Below are 18,794 nucleotides of genomic sequence, written 5' to 3'. Positions count from 1 at the left end.
CCCTCAGGCCCCTCACGGCAGCGCCGCAGGCCCCGCCCAGCGCGGGCAGCGTGGGCCAATGGGACGCGGCGGGAGGGCGGTTGCCGCGCGCGCGGGCCCAAGGCGCGGAGCGGCGCGCGGCTCCTCGCGCCAACCGGGAGGGAAGGGGGGAAAAGGGCGGGGCCTGCGCCGCGAGGGGGCACGAGCGGTGCTGAGGGCGGGGAGCGCCCATGAGGGGCTCTGGGGGGTTGTGAGCGCTTATGAGGGGCTGTGAGGGACTGTGAGAGCTGTGGGAGACTGAGAGAGGCTACGAGAGCTGTGGGGGACTGTGAACGTTTATGAGGGGCTGGGGGAGACTGTGAGAGCTATGGAGGGCTGTGAGCGTTTGAGGGCTCTGGGGGAGGCTGTGAGTGTTTATGAGGGCTGTGAGGGGCTTTGGGAGGCTGTGAGGGGCTGTGGGAGGCAGTGAGTGCTTATGAGGGCTATGGGGGGCTGCGAGGGACAACCGCATCGTTCTCGGCCGTGCCCGGCATTTATTTCAACTCTGTCAAGGGCTGTCCCATCCCCACCCCTGCTTCTGTTACGGGTCCGGTGGTATGAGGTAATGTTCGACATACTTCTGCTCCCAATTCACTTACGGGCCATCTCAGCCCGATAGTCAAACTCCTTCCCTCATAAAGACATGTTGTTACGTTTGGCGCTACTCAGCAGAGGCTTTCTATGGTACTGAAGTTTCAGATGTGTAGGTTTCCTTTCTTTGCTTTTTTTTTTTTGGCCATAAAACCACTACTTCAGCAAAGCATTCTGGAAATGAGACCATCACTTCTAGCAAAGATTGAAGGGCGCAGGTATTAAATCTATTCTTAGTACATCAGTATCACTGGCAAATACCAAGATTACCAGCCCAATATCGGGAAATGATGTATTAAGAGTTTGGGTTTTATCTCTAATGTAGACAAACACTGGGAAACAGCATGAGCCTCTGCTGTAAAGATGATGGTTTCGGCCCATGGTTGGACACCCCAACAGAAGGATCAAATTCTAATACATGAATTTTAAAAGGTGAGAACATTCTTAATTTAACCCTCCTTCAGTTTTATTTGGGATAGTCCTGAAATATATGCAGTAAGCTATATTAATATTGCTTTGCATTGCAGAACCCCTAAGATAAGCGTACTTATAATTTAATAGTTATGTGTCAATACTATTCACATAATTTGGTGTGCTATTAAGAGATTACATAAATGCTGTGTACACTTTGCTAATCCTGTGTTCTGTAGTCTCTCATGTCGCCTATACATCTCTCATATTCTATTTCTTTTCTAGTGTATGTTTGTAAAGCACAAAACACGCTTTAAATATCTTTTTGAAGTTATCTAAAATTCAAGCAATCTGGTGAATCTCTATGGAGAGTCTGCAAAATCCAGAAAAAATACCAAATGTTACTTTAGCACCAAAAGTTGCACAGACATGTTCAGACTATGGCTCTTTTAATTCTTTCTGACATCAGTGGTTGAGAAAAATGCTTACAGCTTTAAGATACATCAGCATTCTCCAAGTTTAACTGCGTAAATTCAGGAATTAATATTAAAACTTTCAAATTTAAAGTTATTCATACACTTTTAAATTTTATTTTGAAAAACTAATCTTAAAAATGCAGGACAGTTCCATCCACTATGTTTTTCACATTCAATAGCCAACTCAATTAGGGGACACTTTTTTTGTTCTTTTCCTCTTAAGTGTGAATGTTTTGGATTCTGCTTTATTCCGCCTAAGAACTGCTTAACTTACCCCACATTCCTCAAATATATCCCTTTTAGTGAAGTTAAGATGTAAGAGTCTGATCATCCTTAACAGTATTAACATGACAAATAACAGGCACCTGAGAAGATGCTTATTTGCTCACACAGTAAAACAATACAGAGAGAAAAAAAGCACTTTTTTTCCCAATACAGTGGATTTATCCTTACTGCAAGAACTTTAAAAGGTAAAAATTTACTGTGATATTGGTTAGTTTTCCTTTAGGTAAAACTAAAGACCAGATGAAAAATCTTATTTGTCGTCTCTTAATTAAGAATGACTATGTTATGCATATTTACCTACAAGGGCAAACATACAGATACTTCCAGAAGCATGCATTCCTTCTGGCTGCAACACATACAAATCACACAAAGACATTAGTTCAAAAATTTTAATAAAATAAATTCAGATACATCTCATTCTCTGTCCATAGCTACATTGTAAATATCAAAGAAATACATACTTTTAAGAAACTGAAGGAAAAAAACTGAGCAACAAAAGCTGGTATTGAATATGTAACTCAAATTCCAGTTTTGATTTGCTTAATTTTGATAAATTTAACAATCTTACCATCCACCGCTTAATGTAGCCATTGCCAATCCTTAAAAGACACTGCTAAAATATTTACAATAAATAAATAACTTACATAAAGTAAATGCTTTACAGTTTCCTGAATCAAGAGTACCAATGGCAGATCACGTATAAAATAATTCCTTCTGCAAAAGGAATTGTAGGAGAAGGAAAAGATGTCATAGTCTATTGCATACCATACTTCAGAAACAGTACACACACACACACCTACAGACTCCAGTACAATCTTAATTGGCCTTTCTGTTGGATATGGTCCATATGCCTAAACAAGTCAATGCAGCAAGTCCTGTTTGTCACCCTGGCTGCAGGTAGGGAAAAACCTGTTTACACCAGCTAGTCCTGCAAAGTACACGACACACTCGGCCTTCAAACCAAGAACATTCAGCTCCACAAAAAAGATACAGAAAAGCCTTGTAGGATCAGGCCCCTCCCACCTGCCTTAAGGAGATATTTTCTAGCACTCATCACTCTGAAAGTCCCCCCTGCCTTTCCTTGTGTAGGCACAGCATTTTTTAGAATAGAATGTATGCCAGGAAACTGATTTCCAAATTGCAAGATTTCTAACACTGCTAAATACATCTTGTAGTTTTTTACTGAAATGGTTGAAGAGACTTTCCTACGTACCAATCTCAAGACATATGCATTGTTCTTGCATACAGAAAATTTGTACAGGAAAAGAGGCTTAAATTGTGGTCTGCTGAGTTCAGCTTCTACACACCTGGCAAGTATCTGAATACCAAAATCGTTGCATTATGTTCAAATCAGTTTATTCCATTTAATTTTTAAAGAACAACACATGCCTTAATTACCAGCTTAAAAAGCAGCATAACCAGCAGCACATAAGTCCTGGAATGGTGATAAAGCTCAATAACTAACTGCTTGGAACCTGTATAAAATGTGGGTGTAATTTTCAAACTGTCATTCTTAACATTAATCTAATGAAGCCTAGAAGATCAAGTGCAAAAAAAGTGTTTAGAGCTAACTAATGTTTATTTTGATCTGTCACCTGGTTTGACTCCAGGAAATCAACTGCATTTTGGCAAATAAAGATATCAGACAACAGCAGGTCCACAGTAACAGAGAGCTTTTTTTCAACTTCAAGTAATTTACTCATCAATATAATTTGAGGATTGATAGTGTAGTTTTACAGAAAAGTCTTCTAAAGAAAAGAATCAGTTGAGGTGCAAGAATTGTTTCATAAGTTCATATGTGGTAAAAGCCACGGCCTGGGAAGGAATACAACGAATGTAATTTAGAGATAAACCACGGTACAGTCCTCTTCGTATTCCGTGTTGTTGATACACATACTTCAGTGTCTGCACCATTGTACTGGAAAAAGAACAACTCAAATCATTATTGGATACACATATTCAATAGTCAAAATCACTTTCTTTAAATACAAGACACTATTTTTACTTGGTTCTTATGAGATCTATGGAGAAAAACCCATGGGACTCCATATAGCCAAGCATTACAGTCATCATAGGACTCAGAAGACAGCCTGAGCTTCAGCAATAAATTTGGGCACCAGGGCTGGGAATTAGAAAGAATAGAGCAGTCCCAGCTAAACAAGTGTCAGGCTGAAAAGACCTGCCCTAAAAGACATATTAAGACATTTTACAACAGAATGGCTACATGTGTTTTGTTGCCTAACTGGCAGGGAGGAGCTGAGAAGCATCAGTTCCTTTTACAAATGTAATATAGAGCAACAAAAACATCATGTGTTCAATGTAGCACCCTCTTCTTGCATCAAACTTTGTATTCCATCCTCTTAGAGCACTCACTCATACTGTCCATCCTTCTAAAGGTCTGCGTGTAAAATTCACATTCAGCTCTGTACTCTACATCCTGCACCTGTGTAGCTTCTGCCGCAATGAAGACCTAGTATTTCCTCTCAAAAAGAAAAAGCTAGAATTTAAGTATATATTTGACCTTGCTAAAAGCAGAAATTGCAGTGTATATGCAAAGAGAAATTTTCCTCACATACTTGTATTGAAGCCGAGCAAATAGACATTACATGCAAAGCGCAGTAAAAATGCCCAAGGTGCTCGATATTTGCAAGCTACTGAAGACAGTGCTCTTGGAAATCATCTTCCATATATCCCCAAATATTTGAGACTTCCTACTTGCTTTATCCTCTCATTCTCTAAAGATATACACGTGTCTCTTCTTCAAGGCACAGCTCTCTCCACAGTCACAATAATATTGTTAAACTGGGAAACCTCACGTCTGTAAAACTAGTAATCACAAATGCAGAAAGTAAACCCCCAAGAACAACGAAAACATTTTTATTTTTAAAGTGTCAGGAGTGGAAAATAGCCAAGAAAAAAAAAAGTAAAGGCTGATAAGGAGAACAGAACAGCAACCTTCACAGTTAAGCAACATGGAGCTTGTCTGTCAAAGGTCACTCAGGCTGCTGTTTGTAAGGTCCAACTCTCCACATAGGAGGTTCACACTGCATCACACTGGATTCAGACATACACAATTCCACAAGATTGAAACTAAGCAAGAGAAAACTGTCCCAGAATTGAATTTGGTTAAGGCAATTTGAACTTCAGAAAGTTTTTCCAAGATGAGAGCTGATTTAATACTATTATAATTTTAAGGTTACTATGGTACTTCTGCTTCTACTGGAGGAACCTCAACTTCATGTGGGGCATGGGACATTACCGTAAGTGCAAGAAAGGTCAAAGAAAACTGTATAATGCAAAATTATCTCATAGAACAGATTCTACACTTTGAAACAATTTCATTTCAGTAGAAGCATGTGGTCTCTCTTTTAGGCATCTTGCTGATATTAAAGATTTCACAAGTTTCATTAAAATAAAAAGAAAATATGTTACTAATACAAACACAGTATTACTAACAAAGGTGCCATTGTGATTTCATGTATTTTTTTAACCACACATTGACAATGGCAGCTTTTGTCTGTGTGGAAACTTCCTCATTAGAAGAATGAAGAAATCAACAACACAGTAGTCTGGAGGTGGGGTTTTTTTGTCCTGTTTTCTTATTTTTAAACTTCAAAATTAAGAATTGAACTTTGCTCAGACATCCAAGAATTCACTTACTACGGATGAAAAGAAAATACTCACAGGCACTTTTCAGAGTCTGGGAGAACCGCTCCCAACTGCATTCTCCTCCGAGTTACATCCAGGGGATATCTGCAGGGAAGATATTTAAACAGCAGTTCAAACACATGGGTGATGGCTCTTTGAATATTTAGACAAGAACACAAAGAAGTCCACGTGCAACCTCCAAGCTCCCTTTTCAGTGAGTCAGGAATCCAGCTCACATTCTCAACACAGCTGAAAGTTCTCCAGAAAGGGAGACTTCCCCTACACAATCAAAACCAGCAAACCAGAGCTCTTAATACATTCCATTTGGCACTAGTAAGGAAGATACATGAAGATCAGATGAGAGTACAAAATAGTCTTTAAAATGCTGGAGGGAGAAGACACCTGCATCGAACATAAAATTGAAAATTTAAGGATTAATAAAAAATTATATTTGCAACGCAGTGACTTAGTGAAAAATTGATGCCATATAAGTCCATTAAATTAATTTATTTTATGGAAAAATTAAAATACAACAAGGACAGCATGAGAAAGGAGAAAGCAAGCAAATTAAAAAAAAAATGCCAAATACAATATCTAAGACTTGTTTTTTCTTTTTTTTTTTTAATCCTATGGCTTCACAGGTTACATAGATTTGAAAGTAAATTGGAATAATAAAATTCTGCAAATTATGTTCAGGGTCAAAATTTCTTAGCTTACCAAACAAGCTAAGAAACAAGATTATTACCAAACCAGATTCCAATGGATTTTAGGAGATTTGCCTGAATTTGTTTAATTGACTCATTGCATATATCCATAAAGACCCTGAAGATTAAACAGATATTTAGTAAATGAAACAATAGGAAATAATTGACTTCTAGTGTCTGATTAAGCTGATTTCAAAACCTTACCAGACTTAGATAAAATTGTATTCTCAGATAAAAGTCTCTTTAGAATGAACAGAGGAAAACCAACCCAGTACCCAAACTTACGATATCGTCTGAGCTATTGCTCCAGCTATGCCACCACACAGCAGATTTACATGTGTTTTCAAAACTAAGACATCGGGGTTATCTAATGAAGGCCGTCCAAGCAAGTTAGGTGCTTGAGCAAGTCCAATGCTCTTTAAGGTACCAAAGGTAAAAAATGAAAAACCTAAAAGGAAATTTAATTTTATGTACTTTCATAAAAAAGCAAACTATTCGTCGATGCATCATCATCATAAACAAAAAAGCTGCTCTTACAAAATGAAACTACTTTCCAGTTCCTTTAGGAGTTTTTTCTTAGGCAGAAAGAAATAGACAAACGATATTTTGAACTTCTACAGTAATTCCTGTTCAAATGAATTTGCATTTGTACATAATGCTAAAAGAACGCTTCAAATAAGACAGACTGCGAGCTTTAAATTACTGCATTGCTGTCAAGAATAATCCTAAAACCTTTTTAACTGAAGAACATGTCACATCTTTTAAATCTGGTTTAGCTGGGCTGTTCTGCTCCTCTGTTCCACGTCACCCCGCTGCTTTAGCTCGTGTGAGTATTTACAGGGAAGCCGCCAGGAGATGGAGCCAACACTGAGGCTCTGAGGCTCCGCTTACAGAGCGCTCCGCTCCCGATCTACCTGTTTGGGAGAAACAGCTTCATGCCTTCTAGTGGGAAAACGGGGAAGCACAAGAGAACCACTCGTACCTCTCCCTCTCAACTGCACATTTCAGAAAAGCAAGGCTTTCACTCTTGAAGGTGCTCTTTAAAGAGCATCACTGAAGGTGATTTGGACAGCAGCTATTTAACCAGGTGTGCAAATATACCATGTAAATTCAGTAGTGCACACAACTGCTGGAGGACGGCCACGGCCTGGTTTTAACTTACCCGCATACGGTGCCATTCCTACAACAGTTGGCATCAGCCCTCTGTAGAACCCTCTAAAACCACCTTCCTTTGAAAGAAAAATACAAGAACATTGGTGGCAAGAAATACAGCAAACATCTGAACAAGTGGCACAACTTGATACAGATTCCCGTGGCAGCAACCTGACTGGCACCACCTACCACCAGGGAGCTAAGGGCAGGGTCTGCTCCTTGTGCCTGAAAAACCGAGGGGACCTGGCTCTACAGGAGAGGCACAAGTGAAAATGAGGGAGGAAAATCTACATCTAACATCATAACTGGAGACAGTTATGCATTATACTCAGCCCTCCTCCCCAGATCTTTTGGGATCATAACTACTTGTTCTTGAAAAGCAATTTCCCGGCTGTTTTTGGCCTTCCACTTCCATGAGCCTTAGCTCCAGCTTAGCAGCCTAAGTAGCAGGAAGCATCCAGATAACTTTTTACATTAAAAAAGTTAAATTGCGCACGATGAAGTCATGTAATTTGCCACCAAGCCACTATTTTCAATGCAACGCAACATTCTTTAAAGAGCATATTTTGCTTTGACAGGACTGAAGATTAAAAGAAAAAATACCTTTGTGTAAATCATCTTGAATGCATGGATAATTCCCATGTACCTGTGTTCCCCTTTGACTTGGAACGCCAGACGAACTCTAACCATATCAAGAGGGTAAGTACAAATCACTGCTGTAATACCTTTATTAAAAACAAAAACAAAACAAGCAAACAAAACTCACCTACACCTTATCTGATTCTAGGATTATTTTGAAAATCAGAATTTCCTTTTGTGGAAGTGAATATAATAGCATATACAAAATATTTTGTTAAAGAAACACTTAAAAGTAACTTATAATCAGCAAACAGGAACACTAACTTCAGTAACACACAAAGGATTTATGTTTGGTGTTCACTGAAGCAGTACACCTAGGCCTGGATTTTCCCAAGGTTTATGGGCCTGATTGTATTCACCTGAGCAATCTTATTGATATCCATAGCTCCTAAGAGTCAGGCTAATCAAGTGCATCAGCTTTACTGGATTGCAACCATGAAACCTAATCCTAAATATCAAAAAAAACCCAAAATCAAACCATCAAATTTACATGTTTAATTTCAAAAAGGTTGTGTCAGAATTTGGTGTGATTACTGGATATAGATACATGTATCTATTTACTGCATCTGAAAATACTAAACATATTCTAGTGACATTTAAAATAGAGCCAGGATCATATTGATGAGGAGTACTTAACTGTGCTGCACTACTGCATTGTAATAGTTCATGTTACACCAGCACTTCTGGTTTAAAACTGACCAGAAAAGCTATTTCTGGACTTAAGATGCTGAAAAAAAAAATAAATAAAATCTTAGGATGCATACAGTTTTGGACTGTTTCAAAACTGCTTAGATGCTGACCAACTTGTAATTTTGGAAACACAACTCCAGTACAGAAAACATCAGTTCTAACAGTTATGTGAATAACAAATTCTTTCCAACTGCTGCTTTTTGAGGTAAAACGCTCACTGGCTGACAAATTCTTTGGAGGGAATTGTTAAAACTGTCAACTGAAAACAGAGGCCGTTTTCTGTTGGTACACCACAGTCACCAAAAAAAAAACAAAACCACCCAAACAAAAACCCCAAAAATGGGAAAAGGAGAAAAAGAAAGCAAAAACCTTTGTAATTGATACTGTTTTCTAGCAACTGCTCTGATTTAGCTAAACATAACTTTTAAAAATTGGTCCTACAGAAGATAAGCACACTTTTTTTGCAGACAGGAAATTGTCACTTCCTCTTAAGTTGCAATAGTCTCTCACTAATATCTCTTTCTGTAGGTATATCACTTCCCCTACTTTCCAAAAGGTCAAGAGAAAACCATAACAGGAGGAATTAAAAACAAACAAACCAACAACAAAACCCAAACACAACAAAACTCTTGCAAACAAGCTCTTCTTAATTTTTATGCTTGGAGGAAAAAAAAACCACACAAAAATAACACCAAAACCCAAAACAAAACAAACAAAATAAAAAAACCAATCAAACAAAACCCACAACAAAACACAAGTCTAGTATTTTGAATGATCTGACAGAAAATATCAGGATGAGATGGGGAGAAGAAAAAAAACAACCCCCCTAAGTGAGCTATCCAAAAATCTCACACTGGTCAACTGTCAATTGAGAGCAAAGTTTGTGGCTTTCTGGAGTATCCCACAAGTAATTTATTTTAGAAGACAAAAACATCACTTTTGGACATTGTGGACAATTCCTCTGAACAAAGAGCAGACATCTGCAGTTGATTTCTGATGTTGTCTCACCCATAGGGTTCAAAAGTTGGAAGCTGCAAAACACTAAAGAAACTTTAGGACTGTTTCCACTGACCTACATTAAATCCATCCCTCAGTCTACAGCCTTTTCCTAATGGATTGCCTGAGATGTCCAAAAATATCATAAAATAGATGAATTCAAGCATTTTAAACAGAAGTGAAAATAGGGGGGGAAAGCCCTTTTACAGAGCTGAAGAGTTTCCAGGAAAATCATCCTACTTTAGAAAACAGACAACTTTTCCCCCCTTCTTCTTCCAATCATGCACTGCTATCTCTCCAGGAATTTGTCTGAACAAAGACTAGCAAACAGACCAACCAGGAGCTTGGTGAATGCACTACTTCATGAACACAGTCCAAAAATAGTACAATTTTAAAAAAATCAGATACAACTGAAAGAAACCACATGTAGTAGGGATTTAAATAGAAACTTTTTAGGGTTTTTTTTAAATCCTCTAGCCATAGAATCTGAATTAAAAAAAAGGGATTTCTAACATCAGCCAAAAAGTATGCTTTCTTGAAGCAACTGGGAGAGGCACTGTACATACAGTGGATCAAGATTTTCTTTGGGGCTCAGGAGAGTCACTGTCCTTTCCAGAAGAAATGGCAGCCAGCTTTGGGACACAAAGTCATTGAGGTGAGTCTACAAAATTCCTAATCTCATCTCTGCTTCCTATATTGTAGGAGTTACAAGAAGTCAGACCACAGCATCTTAAGGCTGATTCCCTGCCAAAAAGCAAAGTCTACTCCAATTAATGACAGTTGAGCCAAAAATCTCTCCCATGGTTTGTTAAACACAACAGAATTGGAAGTATCTCAACAATTAAGAGTTGGATCCTGAAATTCCCAGTGTCTGATCTGAAATAACCATAACAGGGTAATGTAGATCTCCCTTCCTCAGTGAACCACTTCCTCAAAACAGCAGACTTTTCCACTGAAACTGCTGACTCAGAAGCCCAGGAAGCCAGGGAAAGACCGTTCTTCACTTCCCATGTTGCCCTCAAGCCCCTTTGACCGCTCTTGGGGACAACACACTGGGTTACACAGACTAAAGACTTAGTGACAGTGAAGCACAACAGGAATTAGACTGTCCTTGATTTGCTTCCCAGACTCTGGGAGTTAACAATGAGATTAGCTCTAAAGGGATTTATCTCTGTCTCCTAATTTGCTTGCTATTCCTCCATTCTCAGTCATTTTCTTTCTTTGAAAAATAAAAATAAAAAACTATCTGGAGCAAGAAAAAACACAAGTGAAATACATCTACAAAGAGCAGGCACTGCACATGTCTTCAGCACACAAGTTTTTATGATCTCTGTACCACGCTTTTTGTACTTTATCAGCAGCTCTGCAGATCAAATTCAGCACTGCCAGAAGTTTACAACTCAAAAAGTGATAAGCACAAGTCACAGCCTTGAGCTGCAGAAGATATGCTCCTTAGCTGGTATAAAGATTAATTTATCCAGGAAGCATCTTCTGAACAAAACAAAGCTTCAGGAACTACACATACAGAGAAACAGCTGATTACAAAGAATATTTATCAGACAGGTTTAAGAATGCCTAATTTACATGTCCTAATATTTCTATATCTCCAATATATAATTCTGCTTCTCTACCAACTGCACCTGAAAAAACAGACCACACAGATTCTTTTAAAATGTTGACTCAAAGAGGGAACTGTTAATTACATACTATTTAAAATGGAGACAGCCATTATCCTCCTAGATCAGTACTATTTTCCAATCACTTTTACTGAAAGTAAAAAGCTAAAAACAAAAACATACTTTCTGTATTAGCTTAATGGAAGTTTATTCTAGATAACATCTAGTCTTTTTTGACTTTGTTATTTTGAAGTTAATCAAGTGCAGGGGTGGAAATACACATTTCTGTGGTTTAATTCAGATTTTTCTAATAGAAAACTAAAAAAGAATGTTCAGATTTTAAAATCATCCTGTGAATATTTAGATTTGTAAAGTCATCCTGTGATGTTTCATTTGATTATCCTTGTTCATCTTTGTTGTTAGTTGATAATTTTGTTTCCTAAACCTCACTAACCTCTAGGGTTTCTCTATCTTCTTGCCCAGTTCTGTCTTTCCTCAGAAGAAGTTATACACCATTTATCCGTTAATGAGGTGTTACAGCTGAAATTTGAATCACACAAGACTCAGGAAATTCAGAGTTAAAGTTTCCACAGTAACTTTAACTTGGCCTCCTGGAATATATGCATTACAATAGGTTTTGCTTTTTTTCTCTCTCCACTACTCCCATCCTCACTGCCTTGTTTTTCCCTGTGGACAAGCTTTTGATCCTGTTTATCAGTTACAGAAGATACTCAGATGTTTCCCACCACTTTGAAGCCAATTCAGGTCTGTTGACCACTAGTCCCGTTGGAAACACTGACATAAGCAAGATTTCAGCAGCAGTGGTACAGAGAAGTGAAAGCAGACAGCTGCCAGGCTGGAGGGTGGAGAGGGGACAAAAAGGAGAGGGAAACACGGGTTATCTGTTCCCAACTGCTCAATACTGTATTCCATGAAACTGGGAAGGCCCCTCTGCACCAACACTGGGGTGCATCATCTCCTTTAGTCATTTAAACGAAAAATACCCTTTACTGGAGCCAGCAAGAAACTAGGCCACAGGAGTTAAAGCAAGAAATACTATCACTTGCTTCTAAAAGTCTCTCCTTTTTTGCTTGCAAACCTAGAAAACTTGTGTTCCAGATTTCAAGCTCTCTGCTCTTCTCAGTGCCTCCTTCCTCCTCTACAGCTCCTTGGCATAACCAAGAGAAACCCTCCCATCTTATTAACTAAAGAATATCCCAAGCAGCAGTTAATGCCACCTAGTAAACAAATAGTAAGACACTCCCATGTGACACTATATATACACTTTCACTGCCTCCCAAAGTCCAGCTCACCTACTCAGTTCTGGCGTTCTCAAACCCGGACTACTGAGTATCCTGTACTTAAACACACCACATAAAGCACTTCATTTGATCGTGGCTGCCAGATAGTGCTGTGTGCTAATTTATTTCTGTTACTCTAACCACACAAAGCACCAGTAAGGTGCTTAAAACAATGCCAGATGCTATTAACTGATCTGCACAAAGAATTCCACCATGGCCAACACTGACAGAGTTAAGCTGATTATCCAGTGTGTGCATAATGCCTCACAAATCAGGGTCCTAGTCTCTGACAAAGCTAATAATAAGTTTTTTTTTGGGGAAAAGTAACTTGCAAAGTGTTCTCTAACACAGTTAAAGGCGGGGGGGAGAAAAAAAGGGAAAAAAAAAAATCTATGGGTTTTTCCCCCCACTTCTTTCGGATAGAAAGCCAGGAAAAGTTCTAGGACACACATATCTTGCCAAATGGGTTTTGCTAGCTTTTAAGACTCTTTTCATTATTCTGTTTCATTCTCTTTCCTTTTCTTCTGACACTACAAACGCCAGAATACTTTCATGAGGTCTTCCTAGTTTAACTAAAGGTAGTATTAAAAAAACCCAGTATTTTTATTACAAAAGAAGATGAATACCCATAACTACTTAATGACTGTCACTAGGCAGTATTAAGCCCATTTCACAAAGTAAAAGCACATGAAGAATCACTTCAATTAAAAATCAGTTCCACTATCACTTACCTTCCCCTGTTTTTTCTTAGCTACTTTTGGCTGAATGACTAGTAAGAGGAAAACAAATATATAATCATACTATACACTGGCAACTCACACATGGAGTTTTCTGCTGCTATTGCACTAATTGATAAATCAGGGTTTTTAAAGTTCACACACATGATCTAAAGAGCATCATGACAATCCTGCCTTGGACATGGAAAAGCACAGACATGTCTGGCAAATCCAAAGAACACACCCATGAAAGGAACTGCAGTTCCCTCTGTCTCTATGGGCTCCAAGAAATGGCAGGGGGGCTGATGAGCCAATTCCACCAAAACCTGCAGCTTTATACTTCATCTTGATGACACTGGGTTTTTCACTTTTTAAAAGCCATAATAAACACTATAAAAACCTGCTTGCACAAATATATTTTAAAGAATACTCTTCAACAAATGGATGTCAATTAGGCAACCACGTTCCATTAACCATTTACTAGTATTTTTGTTAAACACAAATTTGCAACAGTTTGACCTGACTACACGTGGAATCATCTAAATAAATATTAACTTTTCAGCAAAAGGCACGTCTGAAATCCAAGTACAAAACTATACCTGCCATGGATCCAGCCATTAATCGATGCACATGCCCCGAAATCCCAAGTTGTTTCTTTATTACCTACAAAATATGGAACATTTACAATAGTCTCGTATGAGAAAATGCAGGGAAACACAGCACAAACTTTATCAGCACATTAATGCAAACTCTGTAGGAGGCTTCCAAGAAGTTTACAATGCTACAAATTCAATCCAGAGCACTTAATTACTGCTAAAAGAATCTTTTGAACACAGCTGCTGTTTCCAATTTCTTATTAGAAACATGAACATGCTAAAATTCTACTAACAAGGCAAAACAAAACAATGAGTTGAAAGCATTTGTACTGTTCACTTCAGGAACTCAATTAATTGTTTATTTAGTTATCATTAATGTGTGTCAAACAAGGCAAACTGAAAACTATCCTTGTAGAGAGCAAAAGACGCTGAGCAAAGTTGAAGAGTGAGAAGAGTCAATTTTTTTTCATGCACACTATGTGAAACACTCCTATAAAGACTGTTTAACTGGATCAAAACAAAAGAAAAAAAGGAGAAGAGAAAAATAGGACAAACAACTCAGAGCAAGAACTTCCTAAGTTACATTACAGCCTAGAAGGAAATTAGAAATTAGTTTCCAGCCTTTTACCAAATAACTGAGACTACTTCAGAAGCACTTTCAGCTACAAAGATCATTTCATATCTTCCTCCTTTAAGAATTTTTTTCTTTAACACATCCATGCATAACATCATGAACATTTCCTGTCAATTAACAGGTAAAGGGAACTGCTATGATGCCAACTGGTTTCTTGAAATTTGCAGATTCATAAATCATTTCATTTTAGAGCACAGCATGCAGTCATTTATTCCACACGACATAAAACATGCACAGATCAACAGCATTTATGGTGACAATACAAAAAAAAAAGAACCTACAAAAACCATTACAGTTACTTCTTTGTCTCAGTCTTCTGAAATTTGCTCTTTAGGGAAGAGAATCACAGCTTCAATCTCACATATAAATATAAATAAAGAGGTTTCATTTTACATTTTGCTCCTACTTTATTCACCAAGGGATACCTTATAGCAAATATATATAAATAGCAGCAGGCTTTAGATTACCTTTTGCTTTCTTTACGAAAAAAAGCATTATTCTCAATAATGCAAAGGTATTAAAGGTACAAAAATCAGTGAGAATCTTTTAAAAGCTTCACTGTTGCCCTGACACTTTCAAGCGTTAGATTCAGATAAAATTAAGCAACCTTAGAAGAGACATGCAGCTAATTAATAACACAAAAGTTTCAGTGTTACTTTCAGTCACTCAATAAGTCTGTATTCATTGTGGGCAGAAAAAAAAAGAAAAGCAAAACAAACTAAATTCAACTACCTTTTTATATTGGTCAAAGGCCATAAACTGAATAGCGCCATACGGAAAGATTCTAATCATCATTGCCCCGTTTCCTTTGTACAGCCCAAGGTAACCTTCCTTTTTGGGGACAGCACACAACGTGGAAAACACTCCTGCCAGCAATATAGAAAGAGGTATTTAACCAGGGGAGAGGGAACAAAAATCAGGCAAATACTACTGACAACAAGAAAGCATGCACAGAAAGCTAAGGCTGCATCGTGCTGCTCACCTGACTATGGAGAGCAGAGAGCCACTTTCACTGCCCAAACACTGCTGCAAGGGAGAGCTGGAAGGTGAAGTTTTATCAGCTTCCTCACCTCCCAGACTGAGTGAACTCCCTCTGAATTCATGCACTCAGGCCCCAAGCCTTGCCTGGACTGTGAGCAGCCCCCCTGTAGGTGCCAACTACCCACCCACAGCCCCCTCCAGCAACAGAGGGGATCAAACCAGCTGACCTGCAACTCAGGCAATTCAGAATGTAGAGATAAAGTCTAAAACCATGGGAAAACAATCTGATATTGTACATGCTAAATTACAGACTAAATGCCATTATTGAGGAAATGAAGTAAACAAGTTGAAGACTCTCATTACCTACAAGCTAAACACCTTACACTTCTTGTCCCAGAGTTGCAACAAGAAGCAATCCTATTCCCACTTAATAGTTGAGAAATAATGCAAGATCACACAAAGTTTGGGCAAAACCTATAGTTTCACTATAAATATTAGTTAGGCACAATTGCTATTGAATTGACTTCCTAATTTTTTTTTATAGGAATAAGCTGTGACACTCAAAAAGTTTTCAGTCATATGCAACTACTAAATAATGTAAGAGCTGAACATGAAAAAGGCTTACACATTGATCTTGCTTTCAGGCAGAAGAAAAAAGAGTAGCTGACGAACTTTCACTTGACATTTAAATAAAAATAAATACTAATTAGTTTCTGGAGTTCTAAGAATATGAATACATTACTGTATGTTAATATATTGTTACATATTATTTTATAGTAAATGTATTTTTAAGATGTCATGCTTGTTACATGCCTCTGAACACACTTATGCTGTGACTAGAATTTCTTCTCTTTATGCTGCAATGATGAGTTACTGTTCTTATTTCTCAGAACAGGCTCCCAAGACCCATGTGGCACAAATTCCACAGAACAAGGGCAATAAAAACATGCAGTGAGGACTCTGAGGAACTGATCACCGTGTCTCTACACTTACAGGTACCTCTTCCACATAATTCTCTCTTTTGCCAATATGTAACATGGACATGCATTCAAGTCAGACACATTTCACATAATCATCATCGTATCACACCCTAAATAGGGAAGGACATTAAATTCTACTTGCCAATTATGGCACAGTACAAAGCAAACAGAAAATAAGTATTTAAGATCTCAGTCAAACCAATTATTTCACCCTTCTTAGGTGAAATAATCTTCTTAGACTGCAGATTTGAGTGTATACTTCCGTGTCAGTTACTAAAACGCCACATAACTTGTGTATCCCTTTTTGCCACAGTGAAGTGAATTTATATCCACTCAATTTTGTTTTGAGATTTGCTTTTAAAAAACAGTACCTTTAGTGTCTAAGTTAAAAATTCCAAAGTTTAATAACAGGTAAAATTAGCCAACTCAAAATATTTTTTTCCTTAACAAATCTAACACTTAAATTTTGGAGCAAAAGTTGTTACCTAGTTCAGTAGCATATGACATAAATGCCTCAAATACTCTGCACAAGAGGGCACTGTTACAGCCCTCAGAGAACAGTTCTGAACATGTGAGTCTGTTCTCTCACCGTGATGCAACACAGATCCCCTGCACCTCACAGCAGCACAAATCTGCTGCTCTCCTCCATCCTGCCACCACACTGCTGTCCAGGGGCCTTGTCATCTGAACACACCCCACAGCCCCTGGCAACCGGCAGCCACTGCAGCAGAGTTTTTACAGAAATGATCCAAGCTTTGAAGCTGTGATTACCAATCTCCTGCTGGCTTCTGTAAGGGAAGATCAAGCCCAGCTCTTCCATGCCTTATTGAGGATTATTCTGACATCTCCATCTCTAACACATCAACCAATACCACAACTTACGCAGGGCTTTGTTTTTCTTTTCAAACACTAACAAAACATGGCACAGAGCCTGACCAGACAGATACAACCTTCTGTCTGATGAGCACCTTTTTTTTATCAGCCTCATCACTGAATAAATCAACACACCCAAAGGACACACACTGCATTCAAACCCACACAGGAGACCCGCAGCAGCCATCTTACCTAGATGTTTGTAATGGTGGTTATGAGCTTGCAGCAAAATCTTTACTCGATCCAGTGGTGCAGTAGTTGTTTTGGCACAACATCCTGCAACACCTTTCCAAGAGGGGAAACAGAAAAGTGACAGGATGCAAAAAGTTCTTTAGGTCAGCAATTAAATAAGGGATTTTTCTAATGTATTTAGCTCGGTTAAGAACTGGAAAAAGCCCCAATGACAAGCAAACAGCTTCCATTAGATGTTACAAAGCCCCTAATGCCTTAATGAAATGTATAAACTACTTTTCCTGTTTACAAAAACCCAAGCCACTATGTCTCTCAGCTGCCAATGCCACTGCAAAAGGAACTTTCCTGAAAGTTACTCAAGAGTTCTCTGCCCTGTTGCCTCCTTCCCTTGAGCAGAAAACAGCTCTTGCTGCTCTTCCCAAGGGGTGGGCACGTGTCTGCCGTGTGCCCTCCACTGCTTCAGAGAGCGAGATCCACCAGCAACTGCGGCGTGATGTACAAACTTTAAATAAACATAACCTCCTCCTATTCCAGCAAACCACACAGCTGGGATAACACCCTAGAGAAAGAATAAATAGGTTTTTTCTGTAAGAGGTTACTAATGCAGGGCTGTGTTTGCCAGGCCGCCTTGCCACTTCACATCACCTTAATCTTCACGACAGCAGCCGCAACAGTTTGGGGACAGGGACAACCCGCCCTCCCAGAGCGCCCCGACGAGGGTTTGTGCTCTGGGAACATTTAACTGGCGACTGCCCGGGGTTCTGACACACGTGCGAGTCTCTGGCGTGCGCCGAGTGCCCCGCGTTGGTCCATCGGGGCAAGGGACAAGCGAGCTGCCCGGCTGGCAGTGCCGACCCCGGCAGCAGCTCCACCCGCACAGCGGCAGCGGAGCGCCCGCCCGCGGCCCCCGGGGCACCCACCTCCGGCAATGAAGGAGCGCAGCCAGTAGAAGTCGCGGCGGGCCGGGGGCAGCGCGGCCGCCGGGGACGCCATGGGCCGGGCAGGGCAGGGCTGGCCCGGGCGGCGACGGCGGCTCCGCAGCGCTCGATGCCGCCCGCCAGCCCCGCCGCAAGGGCGCAGGGGCGGAGCTCGGCGCGGCCCCGCCGAGCCACGGCCGGGGCCGCCGGGCACAGCGCGGCGCCTGCGGATCGCGTCACACCGGCGGGTGGGTCCGCCCGCCCCGCCAAGGCCCGACTTAACCCCGCCAGCAGCCCGCGCTCACACCTTGCCTGCTCCGCAGCACGGGGCGGAGGGGCTTTTCCGTCGGCTGGTACCGGGGGGATCGCTTGCTGCTC

General features: G+C 39.8%; 2 protein-coding genes across 13 annotated transcripts in view; one reads left to right on the top strand and one right to left on the bottom strand.

Annotated features, from left to right (window-relative positions):
• The first annotated feature begins 235 nt into the window (after positions 1-235).
• Positions 236-18,794, top strand: part of TET1 (tet methylcytosine dioxygenase 1) — a 96,048-nt gene continuing 77,489 nt past the window's right edge. For 3 of the 11 annotated variants that reach the window (XM_027693037.1, XM_027693036.1, XM_027693032.1), the window contains exons 1-4: positions 7,872-7,984; positions 9,912-10,265; positions 15,290-15,360; positions 16,345-16,449. The gene's annotated coding sequence lies outside the window, so the exon portion shown is untranslated. Of the gene's footprint in view, positions 828-934; positions 1,042-7,863; positions 7,985-9,911; positions 10,266-10,312; positions 11,765-15,260; positions 15,361-15,710; positions 15,716-16,022; positions 16,029-16,344; positions 16,450-17,815; positions 18,028-18,794 lie in introns of those variants that run through there. The other 8 variants (XR_003535795.1, XR_003535794.1, XR_003535798.1 and 5 more) reach the window with 8 other exon arrangements.
• SLC25A16 (solute carrier family 25 member 16) lies at positions 2,161-18,530 on the bottom strand. 2 transcript variants are annotated; one of them, XM_027693059.1, is made up of 9 exons: positions 18,420-18,530; positions 17,500-17,592; positions 15,206-15,339; positions 13,843-13,906; positions 7,889-8,010; positions 7,296-7,362; positions 6,419-6,581; positions 5,466-5,534; positions 2,161-3,699 (listed from the first exon to the last, which is right to left on the bottom strand). In XM_027693059.1, the coding sequence occupies exons 1-9, from the start codon at positions 18,490-18,492 to the stop codon at positions 3,543-3,545; spliced, it is 942 nt and encodes a 313-aa protein (XP_027548860.1). In that variant the 5' UTR covers positions 18,493-18,530; the 3' UTR covers positions 2,161-3,542. The 2 variants fall into 2 exon arrangements, with proteins under 2 accessions (XP_027548860.1, XP_027548861.1); XM_027693060.1 differs by lacking the exons at positions 15,206-15,339; positions 18,420-18,530.

This window comes from Neopelma chrysocephalum, unplaced genomic scaffold (genome assembly GCF_003984885.1).
Source record: "Neopelma chrysocephalum unplaced genomic scaffold, ASM398488v2 Primary Assembly neopelma1_89, whole genome shotgun sequence".
Lineage (NCBI taxonomy): Eukaryota > Metazoa > Chordata > Aves > Passeriformes > Pipridae > Neopelma > Neopelma chrysocephalum.
The sequence above is the reverse complement of the archived record's forward strand: the minus strand, read 5'-3'. Positions and strand labels throughout refer to the sequence as shown.